This window comes from Drosophila takahashii, chromosome 2L, assembly GCF_030179915.1.
Source record: "Drosophila takahashii strain IR98-3 E-12201 chromosome 2L, DtakHiC1v2, whole genome shotgun sequence".
NCBI classification, from domain to species: Eukaryota; Metazoa; Arthropoda; class Insecta; order Diptera; family Drosophilidae; genus Drosophila; species Drosophila takahashii.
The window spans coordinates 4,703,056-4,730,950 of record NC_091678.1 but is presented as its reverse complement, the minus strand read 5'-3'; the positions used below and the strand labels follow the sequence as shown (position 1 = coordinate 4,730,950).

The 27,895-nt window shown below is 41.5% G+C and overlaps 7 protein-coding genes across 7 annotated transcripts in view; 4 read left to right on the top strand and 3 right to left on the bottom strand.

The window, feature by feature from the left end:
• Positions 1-3,254: 3,254 nt before the first annotated feature.
• LOC108057792 (E3 ubiquitin-protein ligase rnf8-B-like) lies at positions 3,255-4,745 on the bottom strand. Its single transcript, XM_017142226.3, has 2 exons — positions 3,621-4,745; positions 3,255-3,540 (listed from the first exon to the last, which is right to left on the bottom strand). The coding sequence occupies exons 1-2, from the start codon at positions 4,654-4,656 to the stop codon at positions 3,536-3,538; spliced, it is 1,041 nt and encodes a 346-aa protein (XP_016997715.3). The 5' UTR covers positions 4,657-4,745; the 3' UTR covers positions 3,255-3,535.
• A 116-nt stretch (positions 4,746-4,861) lies between these two features.
• Positions 4,862-9,935, top strand: LOC123003175 (uncharacterized). Its single transcript, XM_070217862.1, has 3 exons — positions 4,862-5,041; positions 5,099-5,175; positions 7,353-9,935. The coding sequence occupies exons 1-3, from the start codon at positions 4,947-4,949 to the stop codon at positions 9,812-9,814; spliced, it is 2,634 nt and encodes an 877-aa protein (XP_070073963.1). The 5' UTR covers positions 4,862-4,946; the 3' UTR covers positions 9,815-9,935.
• On the bottom strand, positions 5,400-6,549 carry Elba1 (Early boundary activity 1; the record flags this gene model as incomplete). The annotated part of the gene is made up of 1 exon (XM_017142162.3): positions 5,400-6,549. A coding segment is annotated over one exon (1,119 nt), but the record flags the coding sequence as incomplete, so codon positions are not given.
• Positions 9,936-10,648: 713 nt separating the features above from the next.
• Positions 10,649-11,931, top strand: Elba3 (Early boundary activity 3). Its single transcript, XM_017142211.3, has one exon. It carries the CDS (start codon positions 10,705-10,707, stop codon positions 11,833-11,835), a length of 1,131 nt encoding a protein of 376 aa, XP_016997700.2. The 5' UTR covers positions 10,649-10,704; the 3' UTR covers positions 11,836-11,931.
• A 549-nt stretch (positions 11,932-12,480) lies between these two features.
• LOC108057762 (deubiquitinase otu) lies at positions 12,481-14,191 on the bottom strand. The gene is made up of 2 exons (XM_017142163.3): positions 14,080-14,191; positions 12,481-14,023 (listed from the first exon to the last, which is right to left on the bottom strand). Exons 1-2 carry the CDS (start codon positions 14,123-14,125, stop codon positions 12,507-12,509), a joined length of 1,563 nt encoding a protein of 520 aa, XP_016997652.3. The 5' UTR covers positions 14,126-14,191; the 3' UTR covers positions 12,481-12,506.
• Positions 14,192-16,054: 1,863 nt separating this feature from the next.
• On the top strand, positions 16,055-17,524 carry LOC138913527 (uncharacterized). The gene is made up of 3 exons (XM_070217463.1): positions 16,055-16,072; positions 16,124-16,822; positions 16,955-17,524. Exons 2-3 carry the CDS (start codon positions 16,202-16,204, stop codon positions 16,985-16,987), a joined length of 654 nt encoding a protein of 217 aa, XP_070073564.1. The 5' UTR covers positions 16,055-16,072; positions 16,124-16,201; the 3' UTR covers positions 16,988-17,524.
• Positions 17,525-22,984: 5,460 nt separating this feature from the next.
• Positions 22,985-27,895, top strand: part of dcma (decima) — a 34,109-nt gene continuing 29,198 nt past the window's right edge. The window contains exon 1 of the mRNA XM_044394880.2: positions 22,985-23,250. The gene's annotated coding sequence lies outside the window, so the exon portion shown is untranslated. The remainder of the gene's footprint in view (positions 23,251-27,895) is intronic.

Below are 27,895 nucleotides of genomic sequence, written 5' to 3'. Positions count from 1 at the left end.
CGACTGCCGTTGACACGTTGGGGGAAGGCGGAAAAGCGAAAAACCCGGCAAAAACTAGGGGTTTTCCGAAGGGGTTAAAAAGGCGGGAAGACGCCAGCCCAGGCTGCGGGATCTGTGGAGTGTGACTTTGATTTTTGGTTCGGGTTGCGGGGCACTTTTCGACTGGGATTTACCTTGGAGTAATGACTTCATTTTCCGCCGCATACATTTCCAGCAATGTCACGCCTGGCCGCGGCTGCTTTGTTTTCATTTTCCAGCCTCTGTTTTATTTCTTCACCTCCAAAAGTTGAAGCCACAAAGGGAGGAATCCATTGAAAGTTTGCCTAAAAATAACTTGTGAAAATTCCTTTAAATTTAATACACTTTTTTCCTGCTTGCGGCACGCCCCGAACAGTATTTTATTTCTAAGGGCAATTTGCCGAGTGGGTAGTTTGTGGGCTGGCCGGGCCAATATTTTATATAATGTTTCAATTTGCCATCGCATAGACGCAGATACGATTGTGAGGGCGGTTGGGTGCGTATGATTGATATCAATTTTGCTTTGATGAACGCTCCAAGGAATTGCTACCGAGTTTATTTATTATACTTTTGGGTCGCCTATTCCTCCCTATTCCCATCCTTCGTTTGGAAATCACATTTTTATACAATTTCCCCGCCGCAAATTCGAAAAGCAGAGTTTACTTGAGCCCCTGTCTTTGCGGTTTTGCGGTCCAAAGGAGAGGGACTAGCTGCCCCAAAAACTTTGCCTCTGTATACTGGCACTATATGTACATATATATGGTATCTTTACATCGGCACGCTGGCTGGCATCACACATAAATATACCTAAATCAGTCTGCCTTTTGCCAAAGCATTTGCATATCAAACTGTGGTAAATCAGAAGAAAAAACTGAATAAAATACATACCAAAGAAGGAAAAATGGTGAAAACATTGACACGATTTGGTCAGAACGACAGCCGAAAATTGATTATTCCATTTATTTTCCGACACGAATTTCTTGTGCTGCAGGAATTACTCATCAATTTCATCGTCTTGGGTGCATGTGTGAAAAATGGACCTCGAATATTGTGAACTCTTATGTATGTTGTATTGACTAGTTGATAGGGCGAATAAATAATGCATTGTGTCTGGGGAGGAAAGCCAGCCCCAATCCCTCAAGGTCTGTAGATTTAGATTTATATCATTGTTGATATGTTTATTTTAATACAAGTTCAAAAGTTGTGCTTTAAATTCAAGTTTAAGAACTCTTTTCAAGCGAATATATGTAATCAAAAAATTAATTACAATTACAAAATTTGGGTTGAAGAGGCAACTACTTCTAAAAGTATAAAAAAACAGAAAATATTAAGATTTTTTTTTAAGATTAGTGCTCTTACCATTTTTGAAACAGTCTGCTGATCGTAGGCCTTATTGTTAAAACACTTATTTATTTCAAAGTTATTTTGTACTATATTCTTGTTCATTTATTACAGAAAAATATATTACTTTATAAATGGTAAATTAGGTAGAAAATACAAATGGTTCTGAAAATATAAAATATATTGAGGATTCAGGTATTAAATTAAATTAACGTCTTCATTAACTTAACTAAGAATATTTTTTGAATTGAGAAAAAATAACATAAATTTGCTATACTAACTCTTAAGCGAATAGGCTGCAGATTTCAAGTGAAGATTTTTTGTAACGATTCTCCAACAATCGAAATGAAAACTAAGTAAATTAATTAGTTATGATTGTAAAGGTGTTTATAGAAATCGCAAGGGTAGTATGGGAAACGGAAATTGAGGGTAAGGAGCGGTCCACCAGGCTTGATTAAAAGCCTGGAGTTGAGGAGCGGCCTGAGGTTGATTTACAGCCTGGACTTGAGGAATAGCTTGGGCTCGTGGAACGGCCTGAGGTTGATTTACAGCCTGGACTTGAGGAGCGGCCTGTGCTCGAAAAGCAGCCTGAGCTTGATCAACAGCTTGATGAGCAGCCTGAGCTTGAAGCGGCTGTTGTGGAACGGGAGCAGCCTGTGCCGATGGTGGAGCTCGCAGGACGTGGCATCCGAAGATGTAGAGGATATCGTAATCCTGCGCCGGCTGCTTGCAAAGTGGACAATCGGACATGCGCCTCAAGTGCTGGCGGATGCAACTGTCGCCGAAGAGATGTCCGCAATTCAGAATCACCATGCGATGGGCGCCCTCTGCCTCCCAGGGCGACAGGCAAACCGAACAGTTGTTCTCCTCGTGGATCTTCTCCAGCTGTTCCTCCACCTCGTGCATCTTGTCGTGGAATTCTTCCCGCTGGTGGGTAAGCTCTCCGATCTTGGATTGCAGATGCGCCTCTTGGGCTGCGTTCTCCTGACGGATGCTCGCCACAATGGCCTCCTTGGACTGGTCCTGCTCCAGGACTTGTTGGCGCAGAGCCTCGCTCTTGGCCATCTCCTGTTGGAGCTGCTGCAGCAGAGCGTTCCTCTCTGTGGTCAGCTCCTGGTTCTGGCACATGGTCAACTGGAGCACCCGCTCCTGATCCTGCGAAGCGCGCTTGGTGTCCGTCAGCAGCTTGTTGCACTGCAGCAAGGTGGCCTTCAGTTCGTCCTTGCGCTTCACCATCGACTGCATCCTCATCTGCTCCCGGCGAAGTTCGTCGATCAAGTCCGCTCGCTTCATCCTGCTGATTCCCCTTCGTGGAGGGGGCACCGCGGGTTCTTCCCCAAACAGGAAGGAGTCCGGTGCCACATTGACGGTGTGCTCCATCTTCACGGGGATTGGCTTCTGTTCTTCCATTGCTTTGTTTCTAAATTATTTTAACCAGCAAGCTAAAAAGTTTAGTCAGAGCAGTGTTGCCACAGCGAGAAAATGGAAGAAGTAGAGATGTGATATTTTCGATTGACGAATATATCGATTCTAATTTAACAAACTGGTATTCCCTAAGGGGCTATCCATATATTACGTAATCAGAATTTCGAAGATTTTTTATTTTTTTATGAAGAATTGATTACTTTTATGCACTAGAGTAATCATTTGGTTAACCTCCTCCCCCCTTGGTCATTACGTATTATATGGACAGCCCCAAAACTGTTAAATTGTTGAAAATTCATCCGTGATTTTTAACAAAAAAAAGTAAAAACTCACCTTTGTTCAATGATTTAAACAAAATTTTCAACAGTAAAATTTCTGTACATTTAGTTAGGATAGTAGAATTAATTGTATTCCAATGTGTTCTAAATACAATTGAATTCGAAGATCTAGTGTAATATTTTGTACTATATTCTTGTTCATTTATTGCAGAGTATTAGATGGGTTTACAAATGGTAAATTAGGTGGAAAATACAAATAGTTCTGACAACATAAAATATTTAAGGATTGAGGTTGTTAATAAAACAGTAAATCAAATTAACTGTTTCATTATCTTAATTAAGAATATTTTCTGAATTGCGGAAAATGAACATGAATTCGGTATACTAACTCTTAATAAAATTATGTTTCGAAAATAGTCAGCGGATTTCAAGAAGTGAATACAATGTGATTTTTTTAAACGATTCTCCAAAAATTAAACTAAAAAAAACCATTTAAAAGTGAAAAACGAAATAAAATAATTAATGATTATAAAGGTGATTATAGTACTCGCGCCATACCATTTCGAGAGTTTTGGATGTTACGTTGGTTGTGATGGACAGCTTGTGGGTGAGGAGGGGCTTGGGGAGCAGCCTGAGCTTGATTTACTGCTCGCACTTGAGGAACAGCCTGAGCTCGATTTACAGCCTGGACTGGAGGAGCAGCCTGGACTCGAGGAGCAGCCTGAGCTTGATTTACAGCTTGAACTCGAGGAGCAGCCTGGGCTTGGTTAACAGCCTGGACTTGAGGAACAGCCTGAACTTGACGCGGCATGGGAGCAGCCTGTGCCGATGGAGGAGTTCGCAGAACGTGGCATCCGAAAATGTACCGGATATCGCGATCCCGCACCTGCTGCTTGCAAAATGGGCATTCTTTTACACGGCTCAAATGCAGGCGGATGCAACTGTCGCCGAAGAGATGGCCGCACTTCAGGGACACCATGCGATGGGCGCCCTCTGCCTCCCAGGGCGACAGGCAGACCGAACAGTTGTTCTCCTCGTGGATCTTCTCCAGCTGTTCCTCCACCTCGTGCATCTTGTCGTGGAACAAGTCCCGCTGGTCGGCAAGCTCCCCGATCGCCGATCTCAGGTGCGTCTCCTGGGCTGCGTTCTCCTGCAGGATGCTCTCCACGATGGCATCCTTGGACTGGTCCTGCTCCAGCACTTGTTGGCGCAGAGCCTCGCTCCTGGCCATCTCCTGTTGGAGCTGCTGCAGCAGAGCGTCTCTCTCGGCGGCCAAAGCGTCCCGTTCCCTGGTTAACTCCTGGTTTTGGAATATGGTCAACTGGTGCTCCCGCTCCTGATCCTGCAATGCGCGCCTGGTGTCCGTCAGCAGCTTGTTGCACTGCAGCAAGGTGGCCTTCAGCTCGTCCTTGCGCTTCACCATCGACTGCGTCCTCATCTGCTCCCGGCAAAGTTCTGCGATCAAATCCGCACGTTTCATCCTGTCGATTCCACTTCGTGGCGGGGTCACAGCGGGTTCTTCGTGAAGGAAGGAGTCCGGAACCACAAAGATGGCGTGCTCCATCTTCACGGGGATCGGTTTTTGGTCTTCCATCGCTTTTTTCTTGTCAATTTAGTATAACTTTTAATAAAAACTATTAATTAAAAAGTTTAGTCGGAACAGTGTTGCCACAGCGAGAAACGAAAAAGAAAAAGTAGAGATGTGAGCTATACGATATACGAAAATATCGAGTCCAGTGGAAACGATGCTTTACAAAGGCAGTGCAAACACTTTCCTTTCTTGCCAGTGCTACCACACTTATCATAAAAGTAGTAAATTATTTAGACAGATTTATTTTGTGCTGTACATTTTCCAAATTTTCTGTGAAATTTATTTATGAAAAAATGAGTACCACGAATATTCTATTTAAGCGCAGTTTGGCTGGCCAGCAAATGAGGCATAAGAAGCTTTACAATAACCTGACTCATATTTTGGGAAGGTAAGAATGAATAATAAAGTTATTTTCTTATTACCCAAATCCTTATTTGTGAACCAGATGCGAGGACCTTCCCCAGAGGACGCAAAGCGATGACTCCCTGACCCGCATACATTTCAAGTGCAATACATTTTTGGGTAAGCAAATGGGTAACTTTATTGAATCGGTGCACTGGCTTTTTTCGGCTGTGCCGGGACTTAGTTTATAGGATAGGCATGATGTTCAATGTGTAAGGAATTAAGTATTAAGCTTGGTGGTTCCAAATTAGTTGCTAGAAATATGCAGGAAATTATAAAATCCCCTTAAGATTCCTGAAAGAATCTTAGGGAAATTTTATGTAAGACTTTTTTGGAACTCAGGAAACCTCTATCTAAGTAATCCTTGGGCACATCCTACTTGGACTTGCGCTGCATGCGGGACCGTAACATCTTGTTCTCATCCGCACATTTCGTGGTGATGGCTGTGCGCACCTCCCGCGGAGTCATGTCCAGGCTGTTGGTCATCAGGTAGACCAGATCGGCCACCTTGAGCGGATCCAGCTGCTGTTTGCTGGGACGGGCGCAGTCCCTAAAGGCCGGCGATGGCTTCCCGGAGAGCGTGTGATGGGCCAAGGTGTCCCGGTCGAAGATCTCGCAGAGCAGCTTCCTGGTGATCGAGGGTCCGGTCATGTCCCAGTTGATGGCGCTCAGGCTGACGCGGGAGACCTCGGTGCCATTGGGACCGATCATCACCATCGGCGACTGGCTGTCCTGGTCGAATTCGAACCCGGGACACGGCCGCTTGGCATTCGGCGTGGAGGTCACCGGCTTCTTGAGGCGCTTCCTCTTGCTCGCCACCGGCTCCTCGCCTCCTCCGCCGGGCACATAATCCTCGTCGTCATCATCCAAGCCCAGATCCTCGTCGTTGGTCCTGGGAGTCGAGGTGTTGTGCTCATCGGCTCCATCGCGAAACACATCGAAGGGCTCCGAGGAACTGGGCTCCTGATCCGGCTCCTCCTGTTCCTGCTCCTCCTGCTCCTGCTCCCGGTCCATTTGCTGCACCTTCTCGATCTCGATGGTCAGGAGATCCAGGGCCTTGCGCTTGCTGCGCTCCCACTGCTGGAGGAGCTTCAGGCGCGCCTCATTTACCGCCTGGATGGTGCTCCTCATCAGCTGCGCATTCTCCACATCCTGCACAATGTCCTCGAAATCCGGAGCATCCTGCGGCGATCGCTGGGATCTCAGCAGTTTCTCCGCAGCCAGGGTGAGGGTTTCCAGGGTGCTCAGCTTGCCATTGTCCGACATTTCGATGTGGCGCATGGCGCAGTCGGCAAACTCGTTGGCCTCCTGGATGCGTCGCATCCTGCCATCCTCGCTCTCCTCCTCCTCCGCGAAGGAGTCGTCTGTCCGCAGGCGGGCGATGATCTGCTCCACCTTCTTCTGCGTCTCCGACAGCTGAACCGTCGCAGGATCGTAGGGCAAGAGGGTCAGGGCAAATTCCAAACGCTGGCGACGGTTAATCTGCAGGGGAAAATATTTAAAAAAATATTTTTAGCGTTTAAATTGCAAATTAGTTTAGTTATACTTATAAAGGTTTTTTTTTTAAAAATATTTTTATCAGATTTAAAATTTTAGTAATAAAGAGAACTAGTAATATATCGTAGAAAATTAAGAAATGTTATGAACCAATTAAAAAGGCATTGCAAATAGTAACTTTTAGAGGTTATTTATGTTTCTCCGATCTATATTTTGAATTCTTATCTTTAATATCGTAGGAAATAGAGAAATTTTTAAAATCAATTGAAAAATTAATTGCATATTGTATATTTTAAAGGTTATTTATGCTTTTCCTAGTTATATATCGATTTCTTCTCTTTGATATCGTAGGAAATTAAGAAATGTTAGAAAACAATTGAAAATTCATTGCAAAGTGTAACTTTTAAAGGTTATTTATGTTTCTCCTAGCTATATTTCAAATTCTTCTTTTTGATATCGTAGAAAATTAAGAAATGTTATGAACCAATTGATATTTTAAAGGTTATTTATATACATATCTTCTAGTTATATTTCCAATTCTTTTCTTTAATATTTTAGGTAATTCAAATGAGCCAATTGAAAAATTAATTGCGTATATTAAATTTCAAAGGATATTGTTGTTTCTCCTAGCTATTTTTCGAATTCTTCTCTCTGACTCACCATTGTTCTGCTTGATGTCCAATTGTAAACTGAATTCGTACTAATAAGTTACGGTCTTATATACCACGACCAAAAAGCTAGCAGGTAGTTTTAAAGGAATTCTACACCTATAATCCTTTTATTACCCTTATATCCCACAGATGCTTCGTCCGCCGATCCGGTGACCAACTGGGCGGATTTTAGCCGCCTACCTGCGGGAGCAGCTTGCAGCTGTCGTTCCATTTCGGGTCGCTCGGTGCCCGCGGGCTGCCAGCATCGTCCTTTGACCATCATCTCGGAATCAACTCAAACCGCCTCCACCCAGGAAATGTCCACCCAAACAGGAATCCAAGTGGATGCCAATGAGGAGATACTGGATTGCAAGTTCAGTGAAGATAAATCCACCCAATCTGCGCTAAATATGCAAGATGCCGAGACTCAATCGATGTTAGATTCGCCAAAAAATATCAACAATAGTCAAACTCAAACGGAAATGATTGTGCTAGAAAAATCTGAAAAAGCTGTTCTTAAATCGGAAACACTTGAGAACGATAAGTCCGATTATGATGATGTAAAACCCCCAAAATCGAATTCTTCATTGCGAAAATGTTTCTTTAGGCGCCCTGTAATCGTGGTAAATGGGGGAACATTTATACCCTCCGATTTCGCAAATAAAGTGCATCAAGATAGAGCGAAGCACCCACACTCTCCATTTTTAGTTACTTTGCAAAAAGAGGATAAGGAGACACAATATGAAGGACCTTTCGCATCAGAAGAAAATCATTTGAATCACAGAACTAATGGACCTTCAACCTGCATAAAAATTCTTGATAGAGTAGAGGAACTAGAAACAATGCTAAGGAGACAAGAGCGATCTCTGAAAGATCTGCAAGGCTCTGTGAGATCATGGAATGAAAAAGAATGTAAACCCTCTGATTGCAGAATCATATTTCAAGCTCAACCGAAGAATTGCCAATTGCCAGGAAAACCAGCTACCTTTGATCAGGCGACTCAGAAGAAAGATGAAGACGATTGCCAGTGCAGGAGTTTGTCCAAAGAATTTATTCAGATTTTTATAAAGCCGGAATCAGCAAATCAAACCAAAAAATCTAATAATAATGGATGTGGAGCTAGTTCCCCAAATAATGCAAATTCTGGGAAGAGTATTACAATGCCCAGTGTCTCAAAGAGTTGTAAGGATGATAAAGAGGAAAATTCTAGGAAAAATAACAAGAAGCCAATAGATACACAGTGCTTAGAAGATGCGGATAATTTTCTGGAGCAATTCAATCGTGTTTTTGCCAAATCCAAAAGTGAAGAAACCATTTGTGGTGAAACAAAGAAGATCCAAAGACCCATTTCTCCTTGTTGTTCGAAAGAAAATGTAAAGGAAAACACCTTAAATACAAGAAAGGTTTCTTCCACATCTTGTTTGGATACTAAGAAAACCTTAAAACATTCGGTATCAAACCAAACCGAGGAAAAGGAAGTCTACAAGTCCTTGATCGAGCAATTCGTAAATCTTTTCGCCAAATCCAAGACGTGTGAGAATAAACAAGCACAGAAAGCGGAACCAGAGAGCTACTCCTTTGATGGAATAATGGCGGAATTATTAAAATTATTTACGAAACCCAAGGGCGTGGAGCCAGGTGCTCTCAAGGATGAGGAGAGGCCCAAAAAGGTCACCATATCGGAAAAGGAAACGGTTTTGGGGGCCGAACAGAAGCCAAACTGCAGTTGCTCGAAAGCCCAACGCAGTGTTAAATCCATCTCAACGCAATCTGATCTTAAAATGTCGGATATGGATATGGATGCTAGAAATCGGGTTAGAAGACCCTGTGAATTGGATAGGAATTCCACGATAAGTGGGCTTTTTGCCTCGAATGTATCCATAAAGGAATCCCAGCGCAGGGATCCCTTACCATGTAGATGTCAATTTTGTGGCGATGGCAGTCAGCCTGTTCTAGATTCTTTGCTCAGCGAACTATTCCAATTGATTGGTCCCAGATCTTTTACCGATGTGGTTCTGACCATCCTGCGGCATCAGGAAAATGTCTATCATATCAACGTTCGTGAAATGGCGACCGGAAATGTACTGGGCTGCATTCTGGGCAACGGAACGGCGATCAATGAAGCCATCGCCCTGGGCCTCTTCGAGGATATCCACACATTCTGTGAGCTGGACAGGCGCAGGGAGCACGATCCCAGGGACTGTCCACTGGGCCTGGACGCCCTTTGTCCACGAGAGCGTGGCGGTGAGATGCTGCCGGATGAAAGTGTCGACAAGGAGAGGGCCATCGAGTTTTCCATCCGAGTACTGGGTGTTCCCGCTGGGCAAGCCGGTCGCTTCTTCTCCCTGACCAACGCCCTTAAATTAGCCAGGAAATCAAACTATCACAGCTTTGGTCGTGGTCGTCCTGGGAGAAGAGGACGCATTGGCCGAGGAGCAGTCACCGGACAATTGGTTTACTTGGGCAGTGATGATCATTTGCCGGTTAAGGATTGGAGCGAACCGAGCAGGACATCTAGCTTATTCCTTCGTATAGTTTCTGGTCAGGATAATGACGCTCAAGAAGATGAATCTAAGGTTGTTGAGTACCATTCAACTCGCCATAGCTTGTGAGAAATTATATAGATATTAAACAAGCTGACAATCTTATTTTCCAAATCCATTTTAAACCAACATTCTAATTCAGTATTTTTTGTATAACTTTCCAAAGAAATATATATTTTTTCATAAATAATGTGTACTTATTTTACTATTTCTTAGGATCCCATAAGATTTATAATGTTAGAATTAAGAAATCTTTTTAATTATGGTGTGATAACATTTAATTTATTTTGATTTAAGAATCTTTTTATTTTCAACTAGTTTTTACATTTACAGCTAGAAATCATTTAAAACTATAGAATTGTTAAGTTTTTAAACAGTTATATTGCATATATTGTTATTATATTTTTCCAAAAATATTGTCTACCTATTTTACTATTTTATAGGAACCCATAAAATTTATAATGTTAGATTTAAGAAATCTATTTAATTATGGTGTGATAACATTTGAAAAATATTTTATTTTGATTTAAGTAGCTTTTTATTTTCAATGAATTTTTTATATTTGCCGCTAGAAATCATGTAAAACTGTAGAATTGGTAAGATTTAGAACAGTGCATGTGCTAATACCATTTATTACCACTTAGCAGCTGCGAATTGGGAGAATCCGTGCAATCAGCAACCTTCGCAGGTAATACACAATTAGAATAATCCAGGCCTTAATCCCTTTTTCCCGGCAGATGTTGGGCGTCGTAAAAGCCCACCTAGAGATATAGTATGCAATATACCTGCACTGCAAGTTAACTAGACCCTTTGAGACCTATAAAATATCTGGCAGCGAAGAAGGAGTCATCAGTTCGCCAAGAGACTTGCACCAAGCAAGACACAAAAGTGGTTAAAACAACTAGAAAATTAAATACTATTTTCAAAAATATAAATACATATTTAAAACAACCATCACCATGAGCAACATTAGCAACGACAGTGGATTGGATGACTCGGCCAACAACGCACATGCTCCTTTGGCGGCCACTCGGTTGTCTTGGTTCCTGGCCGAAGTGGATGATGGGTCGATGAAGGATGGCAAGCCAAACGGGCAGCCCCGTCTCTGCGTGCTCCACTCCATGGAGCTGCTGGAATCGGATGTGTCGGAGAAGTACATGACCCGCTTCGTGGAATTCCGCGTCAACGGAATGGTGCTGGAGGCCAAGCTAATCCTGGCCGCCGACGAGAGGCGCCTGGTGGATGCCGCCCTGCTCTCCATGAGCAAGGAGGAGCGCGAGGACGCCAGTGCCCAGCAGCTGTTGGTCCAGTACACCGAGAACGACGAGAAAGCGGGCGAGCGATTGGTCCAGAAACTGGTCTCGCCGAACAATGTGATGTGGATCAGCACCAAACCGGAGCTGAAGGGTAATCCTCTCGTGAGCCTGGCCCCCGGATGCATTGCCCATGTCTTGTACGCCTACGAGAGTCGCGATTACATGGAGAAGATTCTGCTGCACCTGAAGGCGCGCTCCTTTGACCACGCCTTCGATGACCATCTGGAAACCGAGCCGGAGGCCATGACCGACGACACCTGGATGCTGGTGCAATACAGTCCGGAGCCGGAGACGGTGGTCTACCAGGTGGTGCAGTACCGGCAGACAGTGTGGCGCCGGGAGAATCTTTTCAAGGACGTGATTGCCTACATGCAACTGCCGGGCAGCGACATCGTCCTGCAGGCGGTGGTCATCAGCTATGGCAAGGACAAGGAGGCCCAGGAAGCCAAGTACGAGGAGCTGAGAAGGTTCTCCTTCGACATTGACTTTCCGCTGCCCGAGGAACTGGAGAAGCATCCGGTTCAGGGCACTTCCACCGCCGCCCTCTTCTCGCGCACCAGTTTGTACCAGAAGGCCGAGCAGCGGGACGCCACCGGGGAGCACAAGGAGCTGCGGAAGAGCCTGGAGCAGATGAGCGAGAAGGCTCAGAGTGAGGCCCAGATGATCATAGACGCCTTCGACATGGTGGACAACATCAACAAGAATCTGCAGAGTCGTCTGTCCGGGGAACTGCGATCGGCCGTGGAGGCGACTTCCGGCGACGAGCTCAATTGATCTGAAAAGCATTTTAAATTTAATTTATACGTTAAGTTACCAGTTAAGTTACTTTCAAAGTTTACATTATAGAAATAAACAAATTATATATATTTTATCCAATGGCAAATCTGAAATTAATATGGATTACCTTTAATAAATTTAAGAAGAGCTGCAAATACAAAAGGAAAATTATCACTTAATCATGTTTTTATTAGAAAAATGTTAGCTTTAACTTACCAGTTAAGTTACTTTCAAAGTTTACGTTATAGAAATAAACAACTTAAATATATTTTATCCAAGCTATTAACTATTTTTGTGCTGGAATAAAATGGTAAATCTGAAATTAATATGGATTACCATGAAAAATTGTTTTTATTAGAAAACTTTAAACTTTAACTTACCAGTTAAGTTACTTTCTAAGTTTACATTATAAAAATAAGCAAATTAAAAGTATATTTAATTCAAGCTATTAACTATTTTTGTGCTAAATAAAAATGGCAAATCTTATACATAGATTACCTTAAATAAATTTAAGAAGAGCTGCAAATACAAAATGAATTTATATTTGAAATCATTTATTTATTACTAGAAAACTTTAATGAACCAGATATTTTAGACAGATTAAAATTATTTATAGGATTTTTAAAACTACACATAAGTAAAAAAATATAAAAAAGAAAAGGATGCAACTATGCAGGATGTGGGTTGGGATTATTAGCATAATAATAAGGAAGTGGCATCATGCCTGTCGGAGGATCATGTTGTGTGACATAAAAGAGTGGACCCTGCGGAGGAATCATCATCTGATGGGGCTGAAACTGGTTATGCTGCAACATTCCAGGAGGTCCAAAGTGCGGCGGCGGAGCCTGCAGGTAAACCTGACGTGGAATGGCCATCGGTGGTGGCGTGGAGAAGTGATTAATTGGCGGAGGAGCCATAGCAGGCTTCTGGTCAGGCATGGACTCCTTTTGATGACCCTGAACAGGCGGAGCCGGCGGTGAAGCTTGATTTGCATACTCCTTTTTGGCTCCCGGAGCTGCTTCTTTAATGTTTTGGCGCTGATTCTTTTGCCGATTCGCCTGCAACTTTGGCATCTGCCTCTTTAGGCGCCTCGCGTGGAGTCGCCCATTTCGTTTGGCTCGCCATTTGGGCACAGAACTCCATGGCTTGAATTCATTCGGCGGCAGTGGATGCAGCTTTTTAAAGGGCACTTCTTTAAGTTCGCCCCGCCCCTCGATAAAAACCCGGCAAAAGGATTTATCCTTACTGATGGCCTGGATGTGGCAGGTGCCCAGTGGCCGGTTGACCTCGAACTCCACCTGGCACTTGGCGCCCACCTTGAAGTTATAATCCCCAGCATAGAGATTCAGGGATTTGGCCTCGCGTCGATCGACATTCAGGCTGGTGAGCTCCACATTGCGATATATATAGGGATCCAGGGACTTGGCTGCCATATAGCAAAAGGGCGGGCGATTCTGCTGGAGGAGCAGCCTCATGCAGGACATGCTCTGGCTCTCCTGGTCCAAGTTCAGCCGGCGATTGTGGAACGGGCAATCCTTGTAGTTGGCCAAAATGCAGAGGGTGCCATTGCTCCGATCGAGCAGGAAGCTCCGGCCATTCCTGCACAGCAAACGGATGACATTGCCGCGCCGATCGAACTCCAAATCGGTGCCACATTCGAAGGTCTGCGGATAGAGCATCCATTCCACGGCAAGATTGAGATCAGGCAGGCGGAAGAGCTGCCTGTAGAGCAGCTTAAACGAGACCGCCTGGCAGACGGCGGCCATCTGGAGCTCCGACATGGTCATCACGGAGTCAAAGTGCCCCTGGGGGTTCACAAAGATCCTCAGGGTCTCCGGATATCCCCGGTTGTAGACAACCAGGTGGCCCAGATCGAAGGGCTGGTGGATGATGACATTGCGCCGGTACAGGTGACACAGGGCGCGCAGCTCCAGCAGGGTGCCCTCCGTCCTGGTCCGCTCCAGCTGCCACAAATACTCGTCGTAGTCGCCGCTCACCAGCCGCCCGAAGCTCCTCCGTTTCCGGAACATGTAGCGGATGCACTCCATCCGCACCTCGTAGTGCAGCATCTGGGTGTCGTACACCTGCTCGGCGATCACCCGGAACAAGCTGCAGGCGTCCGCCGCCGTGTGCTTGCGGTACAGTAGGTGCTGCTCCAGGAACTGGTCCACCGGATCCGGGGCTCCTTTGGGGAATTACACTTAATATCGCTATCGATTCTATCGGTTTTATATTACTCACTTCTACTGCCCAGGGAAACGGATCTCTGCAGCATTTCGGACATCATTGTTAGGATTTAAAATGCAGAATAAACAGCCAATTAGGAAAAAAACACTTGCGGGAAAAGCACGCGGTCAGGAGAAAGAAAGAGACGGTCACATTGAATGCGATGGATAAATCACGCTTTCGTGATTTCGATAACATTCTAAAGTTGAAAGCATGATGATACGCAGCTCTGGCAACTCTGGTATTAATTATCGACGTAGCCAGATCGGTAAAAATTAAACCAATTTTTCATTTTTCAAAAAATAATACAAATTATAATTTGTTTGTTTTATTTTACTATTGCACGAGTATATTTGCATTTTTTCAATTCCATTTTCCATTTGTTATGAAATAATATACCAGAGAGTGAATAAAAGCATGCCTCGCATAAACATAGTAAGTGGAACCGAAATGAGAAACGGTTAGCCAAAGTGCTTGCAAGTTTGTCCCACCCTGTGCAAATAAATAAGTGCAACATTCTTTTTAAATATTGATTACCATTTGTACTAGCCTTATGACCGAAGAAATTTTAGAACTATGAAATTGAACTGAACCACATTTCGAGTCAATCCTAAAAACACTTGAAAACAATTTAATTTGTTGCAATTTTAAGTCATACAACTATAAGTTTTAGTCTAAAACAGCAGGAACGACGATGGACAAAAATTCTCAATAATAATAATTTGAAAGTAAACCTAGTAGCTTCTGACTTTATGGGGTATTTCATTTTTGTATCAGCACTGACGGAGGGATTATAAAAATCAATCTGGACAAAACCTGCAAAATGGACGATTTTTCATTTTCCCAATGGATACCCAATCCACAAGTTCCACCGGACATACTAAACAAATTTAAAGAAATAATGGTAATAGTCTAGAAGAGCGGCCTGAGCACCAAAAACCGCGAAAAAATTACCCTCGATGGACCGCGATTTCTTAGGAATTTACGTGCAGAAGATTATTTGCGGAAATGCAAGGTTCTCTTGTAATTGCATTTCAAAGTTGCGTGTTTTGCTATAAAAACAAAGTAGGATTTTGAGGTGTTTTGTGTCATTTTGCTATAAAAACAATGTAGCATTTTCTAGGAATTTATGGGTTTGCTATAAAAAACAAGTAGGCTTTTGTTGCTTAATCAGAAATGGCACTTTTGATTTTTGTTTACTATGGATTCCTGCAACGGGTGCACTATTTCTTATAAAGACTTTCTTGCCATGGACGAAGAAGAAGTGTTTGCATTTCTGCAGAGACATGGAGTTGTTCTAAAGAGCAAGAACTGTCCCAACTGCAGTAAGCCCGCAACATTGTCTTTCAATGCGAAGAGACCGATTAGTACGCCATTTTGGAGGTGCCGCAGGATGATAAGTAATCATCAACAGAAACGAAAACAAGAGAGAACGCTATAGTCGGGTGCCCCGACTATCAGATACCCGTTACTCAGCTAAAGGGAGTGCGAAAGAGATGGAGAAAAACTTTGATCCGCCGTAACTTTTTAACGAATGGTCCGATTTAAAAAATTTCTTCTACATTTCGATAGGTATTGATAAACACAATAAAACTGCATTTTTACTTTTCCAAAATATTGAAATTTTTAAAATCGTATATATGCGATTGTGGGCGTTAGAGGGGGCGTGGCACCCTTTTGAAACAAACTTGCGCTGCGTAGGAACTCCTAGAATCTGCATGCAAAATGTCAATCTTCTAGCTTTTATAGTTTCCGAGATCTCAGCGTTCATACGGACAGACGGACAGACAGACAGACAGACAGACAGACAGACAGACAGACAGACAGACAGACGGACAGACGGACATGGCTAGATCGACTCGGCTAGTGATCCTGATCAAGAATATATATACTTTATGGGGTCGGAAACGCTTCCTTCTACCTGTTACATACTTTTGCACGAATACAATATACCCTTTTACTCTACGAGTAACGGGTATAATTAAGAAAAGTTCAATGCTCCTTTAAGGTAACAATTGTTTAATTTAAAAAAAATATTGCTTTAAATTATATTTGTAAGGAATCCGCCATCAAACGGACATTCTTCAGCAAGTCCCACGTTGGCATTGAACAGGCCTGTAATTTTGTGGCTTGGGAGATGAAGGGTTCAACAATCTCATTCCTTCGGGAAGAACTAGGCTGGTCCCAACAGACGGTGGTTGATTGGAGTAATTTTCTTCGGGAAATTTATCTTAGCTGGACGAAGAAGAACGCAAAACAAATAATAGGTGGAGACGGTTTAACCGTCGAAATTGACGAAACCAAAATTGGCCGGCGCAAGTATAATTGCGGTCGCGTGGTGGATGGCCAGTGGGTTTTCGGAGGAATTTGCAGAGAAACCGGTGACTTTTTTTTGGTGCCTGTGGAGGACCGTAGCCAGGAAACGCTCCTTCCAATTATAGAGGCCAACATCGCCAATGGAACCAGAATTATATCCGACTGCTGGAAGTCATACAATGGTTTAAAGGATGCGAACTACTCTCACATGACCGTTAATCACTCAGTAAACTTCGTCGACCCTGAAACGGGAGCCAATACACAGCGAATAGAGAGACTATGGCGTGATCTAAAGGAGAACATTCCCCACTATGGCCGGAAAACGGAGCACTACCAAGGGTACCTAGCGCGATTCACTTTTTTGAAAAGGCACCCAAACCACACCTCAAGATTCCATGCAATTTTCTCAGCAATGGGCGAATTGTTTAATCCTGAACGCGATGTTAGTATTTAAAAAGAGATGGGAAATGCTAAAATCGCGCGATTTTTTTTTTTTAATTTTTTTGCCTCCGGCGCTTTTTTAGCATTTCCCATCTCTTTTTAAATACTAACAATTAACTATCTTAAATTTCAGGAATCCACCGATACGGACAATGAAAAAGAATAGGCTTAATCTGTACCACTAACCAGCATTTTTTATAAATAAATATTTACTGTCCAATCATTAACCATAGTTTTATATAGCATTTTATTTACTATTACAAATAAGTTACAAGTATAAGGAGGTACTGATAAAGACTAAGGTTGATCCTCCTCGGATTGCGATTTCTTAAGACACATCTTAAAAATGTATATGTTGGTCATCCATGGTCGCCCAAGCTCTTAAGGAATCACGGTCCATCGAGGATATTAATTCGCGGTTGTGGGGTCTGGCCTGCTATAAAAACAATTTCACATTTTTGTCGAATTTTTTCGAACGCTTATTATTTTGACAACAAACGGAAAGCCCATATGTTTTTTATAGCAAAATGACACAAAACACCTCAAAATCCTAGAAAATCCTACTTTGTTTTTATAGCAAAACACGCAACTTTGAAATGCAATTACAAGAGAACCATGCATTTCCGCAAATAATCTTCTGCACGTAAATTCCTAAGAAATCGCGGTCCATCGAGGGTAATTTTTTCGCGGTTTTTGGTGCTCAGGCCGCTCTTCTAGACTATTACCCACGGACGATGAAGCATTTACGGACAATTTCTGCCTAGTTGTCGATCAGTTGGAAAAATATGTATCTCTGATGGAACCTATTAAAACTCGCTATGATGCTTTATATACCGAGTTTAAAAATAACCAATCAAGCCCTGAACTTAGGAAAATTTTGGCAGAATTCATCCTTAAAATGAGCGAAACTATAGAACAAAACAACCCTTTTAAATAACGTACACCCAGAAAAATTGAGAACGAAAAAAATCAACATCGACCGATCTTGATTTTAGTATTCGTATTCTCACTTTTTTCTTCTTGATATCAAGATGAAAGCAGTGCTGATTCTAGTATTCCCAGTCAAAGTCAATCTCAGTTTTTATGTTGTGGAAGAGGGACGTGAGGAAAAGACATCGAAAAAATGAGAGGAAAAGGGCGGAGAGGCCGAATTCCTCTCTTGTAGCTATCGGGCAGTCATGCTTCTTGATATCGGTAGCCTAGGGGACTAAAGCGTGCGGATTATATGTTTTGTAAGCGTATAGTCGGAAGTGTGTGTTCAGTCCCGCGTCGAGGCGGAAATTTTTTGCGTTTTTTTTTTTTTACTCATTAATATTTATATTTAATAAAAATTTGGATTTTGTTAATCTAACACTTATAAATGGCTTAATAAGAGTAAAAACCAAGAACCCAAGAGAACAAAATGTGATTGAACTTTGTACAGCGCCTCATGTGATGCTTCCATGGCGCAGCTAGTAGAGTGTTTGACTGCAAACTGTGAGGCAACGGGCTCGATTCCCACGACCGACCAAAGGTGTTTTTCCCAAGATAGTAAGTTATTTGAATTTTGTTAATTATATAATAATTTCAGTTATTGTTTCAGTTAAAATTTGAAACTAAATGTGTTCTTATATACGAACATAGTGTGACGTCATCCATGTGTTTAAATAAAGGAAAGAAAAATACATAAGTTGAGAAACGGGGGGAACCAACAACAACACCGACGAGGACAGGAGGGGGTGCAAGAGGCAAAAATTTCCGATTCCTCAATTATTTTTTTTCTTCTTCTTATTCAATTTGTATCTTAAAATCGACATCGATTCGATGTTGAAACCGAGAATTATTTTTTTTCTTCTTCTTATTCAATTTGTATCTTAAAATCGACATCGATTCGATGTTGAAACCGAGAAGACGTCATCTCGATATCGATAGCACACATACTTAAAAACCATTCTCAAAACCGAGATGACATCGATGTTGATTTTAGTATTTTCGATCTCGGCTAGGTTTTGTGATCGAAAATACTAAAATCAACATCGATGAGAACGGTTTTTTTTCTCGGTGTAGGTCCAAATGAAATGAAAAAACGTTTGTTTTATTAATTTAATTTAAATTTTCATTCTAGTTCCATCCTTGGATCATGGATTGATATAATATCAACAAGAAAGGATTTCTTAAATAATCAAGTTCAGAATATAACCAGCTCTTCATTTTGTAAAATATAATAACTATTAATTATAATAACTATTTTGAACTTGATGTGGTTTCTTCTTAATTAATGGGCAAACAACTGTGTGGCACATAAATAAAACTTAAATGCATCCGCATCTAAGACGCACGCTGATTTATTAAACTCTAGAATGGACAATTGGGAACAGCAAAAATGATTATTTGACATAAATGCGGCAATAAATAACTAAGCCAGGAAAAAGCATTTTAACATTTGCTTGAAAACATGTATGTAAAATACTCCAGTGGTGTTCAATAAATTAAAACCTATTTAACATTTTAGCAGGTGGGTAATCAATTGAGGGGCAGAAATAATCGAGTGAATTATGCCGGCATAATTCGATTTCTGCACGTGTCGCAATCAATATCCACCAAACGATGCTGAACAATTAACTAAGCGCTCTTCCATTATTTGGCAATCATGGATCATTCATGGAATTAATTCCGCCAACCGAGCCACTTCATCATCATCACAAGGGGGGCAAGGGAAATAGTAGGACCAACTCGATAATGAAGTGGCCCGAAAATAGACTTGTGGAAGATTTAAGCGTTTCTTCCGCTGCCCATCGGGATATTGACTTGCTGATTATTTTTATTTGCCCGGCAAACGCCTCAATTGAGACATAAAACTATGCCGACACACACATAAACATGTATACACACGATTAGGAGTGCTGTTTGTTTTTATGTTTGGTTTAGCGCTTCCGCTGTTTGCGGCTACCAAGAAATTCCAGCAGATATTGCGTATACGCATTAAATGGCCCAGAATGAGATACAAACAAACAAACGGAAAAATGGGCAGGAGGGAGGAAAACAAAAACGAAAATTGGCAAAAGCGAAGGGAGCGCAAACATTTGGCCAGATTAAAGTGTGCACTTCGAGGCCAGGGCCAAAATTCAATAAAACATGGCCCATAAATCAATGAAAAACTAATCAAAAAATCAAAAGGAAAACACTGGGGGATTTGTTGGTTCCGAAATGGAATTGGCTGCCAAATAAAAATAAAAACTATGTATGAAAAGCAAATTACAGCAGAAATTAGGGCTGCTTCTGTTGCAAAATTCATTTAAAATGCAAATCAATTAAATTAAGAGCGCAACTTTGTGTTTTCCAGCCGGGCTAAAATTGAACACTTAAATTTATGCAAATGCAACAGCAGCAGCAGTAGTAGAAAAAGCGAGATTCTGGCCAAGCCGCAAGCTTAAATGCTCATTAGTGTTTTGGACCAAAAAAAAAGCAGTAATAAAATAAAACCCCCGAAACTAAAACGAAGAGGGAGCGCAGTGGAGCGTGTTTTCGTCGCCTGCATCGCATTTACATTTTCAGATCTAGCAGTGCCCCATAAGCAGGGTTTATAAGGACGAATAGCCGCCCCATCTAAATGCAAAGCACTTGAAGAACCGGGGGGCTTTAGGTTGCCGAACTGCAAGCAATTAATTGGGACTTATGGCCCAAAGCCAAGGCCAACTTGGACTTTGGCTGAAACAGTAGGATTTCGGCTGCTGCATTCTTATGCACTCTTGCGTAAATTGATCCCCATTTAATGATGCGCTTCAGTGGCAAAAATAACTTGCTTGTGACAGCTAAGCCTTCGTTTTATTTCATTGTTATTTCATGCGAGTCAGGTCTTCATGCAAACAAACTCACTGCTTTGTTTTTCGTTTGAATGGAAAGTCTCATTGATTTCTGCACACAATGCAAATTCAAAATGTTAAGTATACGCAGCGTTGCGCCAGCCAAAGTTTGCGCAAGCAAATTTTCCGATAAACTTTGGCTAATTAAAAAGTTGCTCTCAATACATTAAAAGTGCACTTTTTCTGTGTGCTGGGGTGATGACAAATTGGCATATTGTGGCTGCAGAAGGTTGCAACTTGTAACTCTTGCCACATGTGGCACAACAGGAGGTCTAATTCTTGCGGCTAATTCCGAGTTTGTTGCTCTAAGCCTCGAGCATTTGGCATCAGCTTCCCGGCGTTATGCACAAAATTGTCAGCACACACAGACTGTTGGCCACACGATAAAACGAGGGCCAAACAAAACCGCACACAAGCTACCAGCGGTTTTACTAGCCCCCTTGGCAATTGCAGAAATAGGAAAAAAAGAGGAAAAAAGCATGTCGAACACACTGTTGTTGTAGCCCACAAGCAGTTGGCCAAGAACTGCGGGCTGCAGTTTAAAAAATACCGAACTCAGCCACTACTCGACTGGACTCTCCAGCCAAAGAACACTCCGAGTTTAAGCTGTGCGTGAGTTTACTATCAATAACTTTTTTTATTCACTTTTAAAGTGCATATACACCATTTCGCTGGTGTAATCTTTATTTATGGGGTTACTTTTTATGCATGCCAACAGTATGGTTGGTGTGAGCTTCGCTTTGGCTTAGTTTAATCTTTTAACGTAAGCTTATTTTGCAAACCTGATTATATTTCAATTTTTGGGAGTTATATTGATCTTATATGGCCTGAACTTTGGCTTTAATAATACGAAATTAAGGCGAATATACACAAAAAACACGTATTTATCAAGTCAAAATAAAAAATACAGCATATCTGTAAACTTAAGAAACTAGATATCGTTTAAAAGTAAATAAATATTTTAAAAAATTTTTCAAAACAAGGAAAAAATAATTTCAAAGAAGAGACATCTTAATCTTTGAATTTCCGTTGACAACAGAAGGCATATCGGGTATCGAAGAGTCGAATTCGTTGAAGCATTTACTTTTTATAATTCACTTGAGCCTTGTTAAGACTGCTGGTGGGCAGCATGTGTGTGTTTATGGGCCACCTCATCATCGGCAACCCGAGGAGAACCCCAGGAAAACCCGAGGAAAACCCCACATGCAACCACTCCAATTTGCTGTGGTTGTTGCTGCTGTTTGTATTTGCCATGCCATTTGCTGGAGAAATTTTTCTTGATTGCCTCGCCCTTAGCATTTTGCTTGTTTTTCGCTTATGCGTCGTCATCTTTCTTTCGCAGTTTCCACTGGCACCGCCACTTCCTTTACCCATTTTCCACTTTTCCACTGGCTCCTTCTCTTTATTTTTCCTAGCAGACAGTGATTTTGACATTTCACGCGCATTTGTTTGTTATGCTTTTCTGCTTTTCTGGTTTCTGGCCAGCAGCATTGACAGCATTGAGCGCGGGAAAGGTCAACATTTCCCTTTTTTGCATATATAAGTGCGTAAGGCCATGTATTCATAGAAATCGTAGTGGGGCATAATAAAAATAAAGGCTATGGCACGCAGGCTCATTAACATTTGCGAGGCACGTGGCGGGAATGACGCTAACTCAGTTGCTCCCCAGCGTCGCATTCGACTTAGCCAAATTGATTTTCCGTCCTGCCGGCCAAACAATCTGGCACAGCGAAAAAATACATAACAATATCAGTTACATTACCATCCCCAGTTTTGCATAACAGTTTTGGGCTTTCCAATTTCTAATCCAAGGCCTCTTACGATCATAACTTATCTGAATTTTTGCCAATTTGAGAGCTTATTTTGATGGGAAAATATATTTGCATGCATTGAAAACGGTTTAAAATATTACCCATATTTTATGAAAATCTATTTAAATGTTTATCATGATTAACAAATTCAAGGAACTTGAAAATTATGCTTTTTTAATTCCAAAATCTACAATTATTATTTTATTTAATATTTTAAAATTACTAATTATATTTTAGAATATTTTAAAATGTATTGCTTGAATTAACAAGTCTGAAAAATATATTATATTATATGTTTTCCTCTTTTTCCTTACTCTGTATTCCCTCAAAGGCAAAATAAACCTCAGGCCAACACACAATTCCACTCAAAACAATTATGAATGAATGGCCAGCAGAGCACTCAATCCAGCTAACAGAGGAGCTGTTGCTGTCGAGCGTATGTTAACGCCTTCAGTTGGCCAACAGCCACAGCTTCTGGCAAATATTCTGGATTTAGTCCAACAACAGACGTCGAGGCGAGAGCACGCGGCCCCAAAGACGTGCGCATGTCAAGTTGCGAGCTGCGTTCGGTTTTCCATTTGAGCCACATGGCGTATACGCGATTCGGTCCGTGCCACTGCCTGCATTGAGTATTGAGTCAATAATGGTCGGTGGTCAGTGCTGCGGCTATAGTGCGTGAGCTGAGTGGCAGATAATGTGTCAATAATTGATTGACTGGGCAATCGGCATTGCTCGATCAGTATGTGAACAGGAATAAACTGGGAAGGAACTTCGATGTAAGGTTTCAAGAATATATAATTATAAGTTAAAGAATATGTGCATGATAAGAACTCAAATATTTCAATCGGTATAACTTACTTAAATGGTGTAATATATATAAAGTGAAGTGAATACTTTTCGAAAAGATTGTGAAATTAGAAAATATTTAAATAAAAAGCCTTTTGACTTTATGTTGAGTGTATCATCAAGACCCATTAACTGCTATCAAAAAGTCAACAAAAATCATATTTGAATTTCGAAAAATAAAACCCTGTTTTTTCACTTAACCCAATCCTTTAAGTAAAATTAAATAACAATACGAAATATAATATAAATTTAAGGGCAGGGCCTTTGAGACAATCCAAAGAAAGCCAGAAGGGCCCAAATAAATGCAAATGAAATAAATTCAAATCGGATCAGGACGGTGACGTATTTAAATTTCACCAGGAGCGAAACGAGCCCACACGTAGTTCGACATTCGAGCTGTCATAAGCCGGAATTCAGGGCGTATTGCATTAGGGAAGTTCTTTCTTGTGCCGCTCGAATTTCCCCGGGGCACTTGGGATGCACGTGAATTCCATGCCGATGGATTTGCCTCTTATTCCCCTTCCGCTCTCATGTATTTTCCTTTTTTTACGGCGTTTGTCAACGCCATTTCCCCTCTGTTTGATTTGCATATAGCTACCTGTCTGAGTTCCCCGAAAAAACACCCAAGAACGTGCGTCCAAAGTAAACAGGGGATGGGAATAAAAAATATAAAAGACGCAAAACGTGATAAAATAGGCGGAAAAATAGCGGATAAAAAATGAAAACATTTGCCGGAAAACAAAGAAAATTATCTGACCAGATGCCCGGTTTCCCTTCACTTCCCGGGGGAGAAAAAAGGAGGAATACATAAAAAAATCCTGGGGTCGCCGCAGTGACAAGTGACAGTTTGTTTGTTTGTTTGCCGGCCAAATAACGTCTGATACGGCCGCCTAATTTGGCCGACGCTTTTATTGTTTGCCCACGGACATGGCGTCATTATCTCCTGGCATTTTCATGACCCCCCTCCTCTCCCCGCGCTTGTTTACACGCACTTTTAACGTGTTTATTCGGCCGTAACGCCAACTAATTGAAACACACCGGGCGTATACTTATTGTAATGCCCGTGGGCGTGTCACGTTCCGCGTGCAATCAGTGGCCGCCTTGAGATCCACTCACCTGCAATTGCAGTGCACTGAGGCTACCACTACCACTACTGTCATTCGGCCCTCAATGCCAGCAACTGAAAGCAGAAACAACAGTAGTCAGTAGTGAGTAGTCAGTAGTCAGAAGTCCTCGTCGTCGTCATCAACAGCCTCGTAGTCGCGATGCCGTTCAGAGGTTGAGGTTCAGGTTCAGGCCGAGTTGAGGTTGAGCCGAGCTGAGTGAGTGAGTGCCATGGGCGGCAACTTGTTTACCCGCCTGTGTTTTAATGAAATGCAAATGCAAACACAAGCCCTGAAGTACCATGGGCGGGATGAGCTCAAAGTGAGGCCAAAAATAGGTGAAGGGTTAGCAAATCAAAACCCCTTTTATATTTGTATATTTGCTTACCATTAAATTGTTTGAAAATATTGTTTTTAAAATATAAAATTCTAGCGGAAAATACAATTCCAAAATTAAATTTTTGTTCCAATAAATTTACCCTAAACAGAATTCAAACAAAATGTTGCCCACTTTCTTTTCATTCAAAAAACCTTTAATTGAGGATGTTTTGATTTGGTCTATCGAATTTGGTGTATTCTAAATCAGCAGTGTTTGTTTTCATAAGCCAGCTCGATGGCTTGCCAAGATTGATGGCTTCCATAAATCGAAATAAATGGTTGGAAGTCTCCGGTATTTGAGGTAAACACTCCACAGTGCGCACCTGGTCCGCTCCCCTCTCCCCTTCGAAGAGGTAATTTTTCTTGGCCCGCCTGCAATGGCACTTAGTGGTAATGGGGTTACTGCCAAGGAGCCGCAGTCGCTTTGAAAATGTCCCTGATTTGCTACGCAAACACTTCAATTTCCGTGACAGATGACAATTTGCCACAATTGCACATTGCAGTGCAATTGGATTTAATAAATTTTCAAATCACATTTGGCCGCCATTAAATATGTATTTATCATAATTTTATTCATGTTAGTCCTGCGTTTGATGTCCTCCCCGCTCGCATAAATAAATTGGCAAAAGATTTCTTTACGACCAAAGGGGATGATGGCGTTTCGGCCCTCAAGTTGACTTTGCCAGCGAGGTCATAAAAACAGATTTAAACACAATTTTGAAATTGCCTCGGATTGGCCACCATTCAGCTGGATTTTGATTTAAACTGCAATTTGGGTATGCATTAAATTTATGGCAATACATTAAACTAAATACTCTTCATCGAAGATATCGAAGGTGTCGCAGCGGATATTGAACGTGACAAACTTATGAAAAGCGCTAAAACATGTTTGCCTAAGCTTATTTTTTTATGAGGAATATTAAAAGGGGGTTCTTAAGTCGTAAATATTTAAATATTTAAAAAGCGTAAAGTTTATTCAGCTTGATGAGTTAATTACACCATTACTATTCACTCAAGAGAGGAAAGTTTGAAACTTCCAGCAAACTTTGAAATTGACTCCATCATATTAAAATAAACACAAATATAACTCTGTAATTCAAGTTAAATTCACATTAAAGTTGCTTGCGCTTTACCAAATACATTTTTGAGCTCAGCCCAAGTATTTTCTTTCAAAAGTCAAACCGTCAAGGATAACGTCAAATACTCCTTAAGACGAACTCGAAAAGTTGAAAACTTTTCCAATTCACTTAGTTCATTAACGTGATTCATCGGCCAGTGAGTTTGAGAAACTCCGCAAATGGTAATCAACTGGCATTGATTGCTCCCTTTTTTTTTTGGTCTTGAGTCCTGATCCTGTGCCAAGAACTCGTCTCGGATTGCAGCAACCCATTGACCTTGGCCGGAAACCAGAGAGGAATATTTTTTGGCCAGGCCCAGCGACAACTCTTTGGTAACATATCACTCAACTCAAGTTTTTAGCCCCGGCTCCCCAGTCCTCTGAAAGTTGCCATGAATAACTTGTGAATTTCTTTGAAAATGACTCTCTCAAAGGCAAAGGAGGAAAAGCGGAAGTTTCCTTTGCTCGCGTTTGACATGCAGAAAAGGTCGTCCAACACTTGAATTTAATTAAAAAAGAATTTGTGCTCTAAACTTTTAAGCTGCAAAGGCAAAGGATGCTGAAGCTGCTGCAGTTATTTACCCATTATGCCGGTTAATCCAAATTAATTTACAAGTTCGGTCGGGTCTTTATGATTTATGCTGATAACTCAATTTGGCTCCCCCGTATTTATATTTATATTTATATTTATTATTCTGACGCCTAGCCAACATTTTCATTAATTTATTACCGCCAGCGGCGACTGATTTCACTTTAATTCAATTTATGTCGGCCAACAACATCGCATCCGTAACACCATCGAGAATTCGTATTTATTTCATGCACACGATTTCCAACAGCCAACCGTCAACAGCCCATGGGCCATGATGTCGGGACAAAGTCACTTAGCTGCTTATCTCCTCGGAACTAAGCCAAATCGCCCTGAAATGGAGTGGGCGTGGCACATTGTGTCTGTTTTTCTTTTTTTTTTCGTTTTTGGAGGGAACAGAGAGAGTCACGCATCGGGGAATATATGTACTACTAGTATGCACGACAAATTCATTATAATTTCGCCTACCCAAAATCCTCGACGGCTTGAATTTTCCTGCGTGCGTGCCAAGACATACGGCAAACGAATTTCCTGCCAGCTTTGCGGTTGTATTGGTGGCACCAACACATACAACCCCCACTCACCCGCACACGGACACTGGGAAAACACTCACTGATCCAATATGAAATCAGTTTAAATGCGCCCCAATGTGTCGTTCCTGGATTATGATTGCGAACGTTTGCGGCTGCCTCGAGGGCGGCTCCAAATGTAATGAAAGATTTTCTATTTTTGGCTATAACTGAGCGGGAAATTTATTGAGTGATCAATATTTCCATGGGAAGAATAGCTTTAATTTTAATATTAGTTATTATTTAATAATCTGGGACTTATGAAATAGCAATAACTTGTTTGATTTTTGACTAGCTGTCAGTATTTATTAAGCATGATAAATTCATAAAATATTGTTGGAGTCATAAGGACTTAAGTTTTGCACATTTATTCCATCTTTATTAAATAATTTAAATACAAATAAGCATTAAATCAATAGTAGAAGTATAATCTCTTATTAATCAGCTGCTTTTAATTATATTAATTACAGTTTTTAATCAGTCCATTTGCAATTCGTATTTCATTTCAACTATTGAGTGTGCTAAATAAACTGAAGCCAAAAATATTACAGCTCGTCTGTTTAAACTTTAAAGCTTTCCTCTCGCCTTTTCTATGTGAATTCAATTTTGTTTTTGATTAAATGATAATAGCATATCCACACGTTAGTTTATAAACGCCATTTTATATCAAAGCAATTGCATTTGAATGGGTGTTTAGTTTCAATCTTTATTATATTGGAAGCTGGCATACAAAATAAATATTTTCGCCATTGGTTTTTATTGTTGTTGATTTCCCGAAAAATATTCAATTCAGTTGCACATAATAAATGGCGCAAAAAC